We start from the raw sequence: 6,937 nt of genomic DNA on the forward strand, positions 1-6,937 counted from the left end.
TTTTGGGGCATTAAATAAATAAAACAAATCAAGCCATGGGTAGATGTTACAATCCATCTGTCACCACTGTTTTGGAGTTACATAGTTACATAGTAGGTGAGGCTGAATAAAGACTTGCGTCCATCTAGTTTAACCTATGTTTATAGTAGTTAATCCCTTGTATGTTCTGATATTTTAAAGACAGATTTTGTTACTTATTCTTAAAACCGTGGATATTTTTAACCAATAAATGTTTATCCAACCTTATTTTAAATGTATTTATAGTGTCTGCCGACACCACTTCTTCAGGAAGAGAGTTCCAAAGTTTGACTGTTCTGACTGTAAAGAAATTTTTTCTTCTAGATTAACAAAATCTTTTTTCTTCTAATCTAAACTCGTGCCCTCTCGTCCTAGATTCCTATCTAGCAGAAAAAAGTGTGTTTGACAGTTCCTTATATTGGCCCCTGATATATTTGTACATATTTTGAGTTTGAGAATTATAATCAAGAACATGACTTTCTTTTGCGTTCATCTACTAGATGTTTTCTCTGGTTCCAGGATTCCTGAAGAAGCGAGCCACAGATTTCCTGAGCCCTTCCCTGCCACCAAGAAAAATTCAGGCAATTAAGAACTTGGGATTTGGAACTAATAACAAGATCCTGCTGGAATATGAAAAACCCTTTTGGGACCCAAACTGCTCATTTATCCAACTAGTGCGGGAAGACGACTTTGTTACGGATCCTCAGAAAGACCTAAAGAAAAACTGGATTAACAAACTGTCAGGATTTGTGGTCCTGACGCCACCAGAACAGTAAGTTGGACACCTTCAGGTGTGAGCTGTTACTGCAACTTCACATTGTAAAAGAAAGTTTGATACCTGCATGTATATATTTCTGCCATGAATGAGTCAAAATCTGTAACATACTGGAATTCCTATAATGCCTTCTGTTTCCAGGCCTGGTCATGTGCTGTGTGGTTTTATAGCCGGAGAGGAGTCGGAATATATGGAGACCCTATCAGATGAAGAAGTCCTCACCACAGTGACTGCTCTACTGAGACAGTTCACAGGTAATTCTAATTTGCCGCCTCCTAGTCAACAGCTCTGTTATTTATTTATTTACAGTTTCTTATATAGCGCAGCAGATTCCGTTGCACTTTGCCAATGTTGACAACACTGAAAGAACAAACTGGGTAAAACAGACAGACTTGGAGGTAGGAGGGCCCTTCTGCAAGCTTACAGTCTATAGGGAAAAAGAAGGTAAACACAGGGACAGGCACCAGTAATAGCATAGCAGTCCCACCAAGTAAGTCTAGAAGGGAAGCTATATAATACATGAGTGCCTCTGAGGATTAGGTAGATGATACCTAAATGTAATAGGCTTGCTTGAAGAGGGGAGTTTTCAGGGAACGCTTGAAAGTTTGGAGGCTATTGGAGAGTCTTATTGTGCATGGAAGGGCATTCCATAGGGTGGGAGCAATCCCATGAAAGTCCAGTAATAGTGATTGGGAGCAAGTGATCCATGCAGAAGAGAGATACACATCTTGTGCAGAGCGGAGAGAGCGAGTTGGGAGATATTTTGTGATAAGTGAAGAGACATAGGTTGGTGTGGTTTGGTTAATAGCTTTATATGTGAGTAGATGTATTTTGTATTGACAAAATACAGGCAACCAATGGAGGGACTGGCAGATCTGATCAGCAGACGATGAGCGTCTGGCTAGGAAGATCAGCCTCGCAGCAGCATTTAAAATAGATTGCAGTGGCGAGAGTCTGTTCTTGGGAAGACCAATGAGGAGAATAGTGCAATACTCAATGTGAGAGATAATGAGTGCATGGATTAGTGTTTTATCACTGTCGTGTGTAAGATAGGGTTCTATCTTGAATATGTTTTTTAGATGCATGTAACATGATTTTGAGACACACTGAATGTGGGGAACAAAGGACAGTTCAGACATCGTCAGCCCTTTGAGGCAATGCTAGGTTTCAGAGCACAGAACAACAAACTAGAAGACTTCTATAAAGAAAGTTATAAAAGTTCTATTAAGAAAAAGATTGGTTTGTATTTGTGCGAATTTATCAGTGTAATGGGGTTTTGTGCTCTGCAAGGAAAACCATTTCAGTGACCGCTGCATGAACAATAATTTAGACGTTCGGTTGTTGATTGGTTAAAGCTAAAAATGAAAAGTTGTGGTGTTGTCCATAGCAACCAATGAGAATCTGTCTAGCATGTTCTATGCTGCCATTGATTGGTTACTATGAGCCACATAGATTTACTAAAGCTTCTAAATATTTTATCTGTAGGGAAACTAAATCGAATGTCCATTTCAGTACAGCTACCAATGTTTTCTTAAGGTGGCCATACATCAGAAAGATATTGTACCCAATCATACAATCTCAATTGATTGTAAGATGGATTGTATGCAGATTGTGTGCACATCTTGTGTACACAATCATGCAGCAGATGTATTGTATGACTGATTGTATGATGGATTGTGAGTAGATTGTGTGTCCAAAAACCACCAAGGACTGCCGGGTATTTCAAGGGAAATTGTACACAATCATGAGCGCAATTGATCTTAAGATCGATCTTTCTGATGTATGGCCAGCTTAACATTGTTTATCTGAGATTATAAACATCCTGATATTAACATAATTACATTTTATAAGCCGCCATATCCTACAATAGTACTCTCCGTATACACATTATTTAGTTTAGTATAACTTGCCAGGTTTAATACTGTATGACCTCTTTTATGATGTACCTAATCAGTGTTTCCTCCTCTCCTTTTATTAAAGCAGTCTTTCACCTTACATTACGGTTTCCCAACTCTCCAACAACGCATATTGCTGTGCTGCCTTGTTACATACTAAAGTACATGTATCCAACATGATTTAATACCCATTTGTATCTAAGTTGCTCTGGAAAAAAGTTTTAAGACCATATAAATGATAGCAGTATTTATCCTCTCCTTATTCCATACAGGGAACCCTAACCTTCCCCCTCCAATCAGCATCCTGCGCTCACAATGGTACAGCCAGCCTTATACCGGTGGCTCTTACAGCCATGTGGCAGTGGGCAGCTCAGGGGAGGATGTTGATGTTCTAGCAGAGCCACTGCCTACAGACAGAGATGCTCTCAGGGTAAGACCTCACTATATGGTTATGTGCAGTTGCTGTTTAAGTTGATGTTATCTGTGTGTGTAGGTTGGTTTTAGCAGGAGATTTTGATACTGTTGTTCAGAAAAATACTTTAGTTTAAGAGCATAATGAAATAAAATGAGATGCAGTGGGTGAAATGTAATAGGGTGAGAGATTTGGTTAGAAATATCCAGTTTTTTTTTTAAAGCGGCAATCATTTACATGGCAAAACCAGTTTGATTTTGCCGTGTAAATGATCGCCGCTTTAAAAAAAAAAAAAAAAAAACAGGAGATTTCTTACCAAGTCTCTCACTTTCGGATTCTCTCACCCTATTACATTCCACCCATTAGCTTTAGTGTACAGTGATATATGGGAAACACTAAACTACAAAACTTTATTAAAATGTTGATGATAAACAAACATGATATACACAAAACAGACACACTCTGTGGGTCATTTGCTTTAAGCAATAATCCAATAAAACAAAATACACTTTGAAATAGTCTCTTCTGTCTCGTTCAGCCTTTGCAGGTACTTTTTGCTGGAGAAGCCACAGAAAGAAATTTCTATTCTACAACGCACGGTGCTCTGATGTCTGGCTGGAGAGAAGCGCAGCGTCTGATTAGCAGATACCCAGGGCTGGGAGCTACAATTAGCAAATCAAAGCTCTAGGCAAACCAAGAAAGTGATCAATTTGCACTAATTGTTAAAAGAGTACCCCAATAAAATAATTTTATTATTAATGTTACTAAAATGTTGTAAAATGTTTATATCAAGAAATTCTGATGTATTCTCCAATCCAAATGTATAATCCGTCCCCTAATATAAATATATAGACTGGCACTCTTCCAATAAACTCACAGCAGGTGGCAGTAGATCAATGGCAAGTGGTGCAGCACTCTGTTTCAAAGACCATAACTGGATCTAACGGCTTGTGATATGGTCTTTGAAACTGAGGGGTAGATTTATTAAGATCGGTGAAGTGATAAACTGTCTGGTTTTTATCACTGGCCAATTAGCTCCTACCTCTCATTTTTCAAACCAAGCCTGTTACTTCACAGGCTGATTGGCCGGTGATAAAAACCAGACAGTTTATCACTTCACCGACCTTAATAATTCTGAGTGACACACCTCTTGCATTTGATTTTTTTTTTTTATCTGTAACTACATTTGACAGTGATTCTGGTGCTAAGAGTGTGGTGCTTTAATATTTCACATTCCTCTGATCTATGTATAGTTTTAGTGGTTAACAGGGACCAGGGAAGAAGTCCCTTGGTGTGCTGATGTCTATTAGCAGATTAAAAAGATTTTTCAGTTCCAGGACCTGCAACAGAACATTTTTAGGCCTAGTATACTTATGAGTTTGTGGACCCCAATACTTTTATGGTAGGCCCAGAGTTGAAATAAGCAGAGCGGTCATAAACTGGTGTAAAACAACATGCTGACTGGCAGAGCTTTCCTGGAACAACTTTTACATGTGCGGAAACACTAAGGGGGGTATTCAATCGCCGCCGCTATTTCTGATGGGGGAAATAGCAGCAGGCGCCTATTCAATGCTGTCTTGCCCAACAGCATCGAAGAGGCAGATCGACAGATCGGGCACCGACTTTTAAATCTGTCGGCCACCTTTTTGCCAGGAAGGGCCGGGAATTGTCGCGATCACGGACAAATCACGACATTCCACGGCCGTTTACGCGGACACGCTTCCTTTTTGGCAATCGGCAGACTGGACATTGAATCCCGCTTGGCGAAATGAAGTCGAGCAAAACGAAAACGGGCCCGGGTCACGGCTGTCTGGATGGACCGACAGTCGTGACCCGTGATTGAATACCCCCCTAAGGGATCTAACAATAGCGACCGAGGACCAGATCAAGATTGACCAGCCTGTAGAGCTCTTCTTAAGGACTAAGAACAAGCGCTCTACCCAGGAAATGACATACATAACCGAGAAACTACAACATGTCAATCTAGAGGATTATTTCATGCCATAATAGCTATGGGTTCAAAAGCAATGGCTTTCAAAAAGGAATCAATAAGAGGCAGCCCATCAGTATTGACTAAAAAATCTCTCATCCTAACCCACTGTCTACTAAATCTGTATCACCCCTGTCTATCTGCCCCATCCTTTAGAATAGCATAAGGAAGACAGAAAAAGGACTTTTATTATTTTTAGTTAAAACATATGAGCCAACAACTAACACACAAACGTTTACACATACCAAACATAAAACATACAAAATCTTGCCTGGGTGAATATATCTCCCTACATGAAGCAAGTAAAAGTTAGAAAAAGAGCAAAAGAACCAATTACACCCTCCTGCCTCCACAATTGGTCTTGGGCAGCTGGGCTTGCTCTTTCTGATGAAAGTACAGCTAAATATTTCCTTATGTATTCCTCGGATGTCTAATTATGCTCCTCTGAAATTTAAATTAGGAGTCTTACTGTAAATGGTTATATTCGCAATAGCAACAATTAGATCTATCTGCTGGTGTCCACTCTTATTGAGTAGAATTTATGAGGCAATAAACATGTGTACGGTTTCAAATATTCAAAGCAATGAAGAAGGCAAGTCAGATGCTTGGTTGCATAGGGAGAGGTATCAGCAGTAGAAAGAAAAAAGTAATAATGCCACTGTATAGGTCATTGGTACGACCTCACCTAGAGTATTGTGTTCAGTTCTGGAGGCCATATCTCCAGAAGGATATAAATACATTAGAGACTGTACAAAGAAGAGCAACTAAAATGGTGCATGGCCTACATCACAAAACGTACCAGGAAAGACTAAAAGATCTTAATATGTATACTTTAGAGCAGAGAAGGGAAAGGGGGGACATGATAGAAACTTTCAAATATACCAAGGGCTTTAACAAGGTACAGGTGGGAGACATTCTTCACAGGAAGAGGAGCAGCAGAACACAAGGACATGCACTGAAACTAGAGGGAGGAAGATTCAGGGGAAATTTGAGGAAGAATTACTTCACAGAAAGAGTAGTAGATCAGTGGAATAGCCTCCCATCAGAGGTGGTAGAGGCAAATACAGTAGTACAATTTAAACATGCTTGGTATAGGCATATTGATATCCTTATGAAAAAATAAGGATCAAATATGGTTTGAGGTAACATGTTTAAAAAAAGGGGCAGACTAGATGGGCCAAGTGGTTCTTATCTGCCGTCAAATTCTATGTTTCTATTCATGGGTTGTTTTTTTTATTATTTGTTAGAGACACTAAGGTGCTACTAGGTCTATAAGTTACAGATTTGCCAACCACATAGCTTACTGTCTTTGATTCAGATATGCCCAATTACACCCAACATTGAATACCAATGAATCACAGTGGTTAGCACATGGTACGTGTTTCTTAAAATGAACAATAATTTTAATAATCCTTTAGAATGTAAGCTCTTGGGCCAGATTCAGCCATGGCAGGTAGGAGCTGATTGGCTAGCTGTTTATCACTCTCCATTTTATCACTTTTGAAGCTTAGAGAATCTAGCCCCTTATGAGAAGGGCCCTCTTCCCTCATGTGCTATTCCTTCTCTTACTTAAACCATCTTCAATTGCCCCATATCCTCTTTTCTGCCTGAATGTTCCTTTTTTCCCAGTATCGTCTGCTGATGCAGCTATGTTTCTGTACCCTGTACTTGTCATCTGTTGTCTTCAACTGTGAGACACTATTTCCTGTTTTGCTTATACCTTTATGTGTGCTGTAATCAGGTGCTACAGATCCCTTCTGGTGCCATATAAATGAGGCTTCCACTGTGATGAAGACAATATAGCCTTCATAGTCGTTCCACTGTATAGGTCGATATGAATTCTGGTA

General features: G+C 39.6%; 1 protein-coding gene across 1 annotated transcript in view; it reads left to right on the forward strand.

Moving 5' to 3' along the window:
• The window catches only part of LOC146007638 (peroxisomal N(1)-acetyl-spermine/spermidine oxidase-like), a 28,031-nt gene extending 24,072 nt beyond the window's left edge, over positions 1–3,959 (forward strand). The window contains exons 4-7 of the mRNA XM_083146136.1: positions 538–790; positions 935–1,047; positions 2,961–3,118; positions 3,639–3,959. Of these exons, the coding sequence (XP_083002262.1) occupies positions 538–790; positions 935–1,047; positions 2,961–3,118; positions 3,639–3,788 (674 nt within the window). The 3' untranslated portion in view covers positions 3,789–3,959. The remainder of the gene's footprint in view (positions 1–537; positions 791–934; positions 1,048–2,960; positions 3,119–3,638) is intronic.
• The last annotated feature ends 2,978 nt before the right edge of the window (positions 3,960–6,937 follow it).

Source organism: Crinia signifera, chromosome 6 (genome assembly GCF_055691185.1).
Source record: "Crinia signifera chromosome 6, ASM5569118v1, whole genome shotgun sequence".
NCBI lineage: Eukaryota > Metazoa > Chordata > Amphibia > Anura > Myobatrachidae > Crinia > Crinia signifera.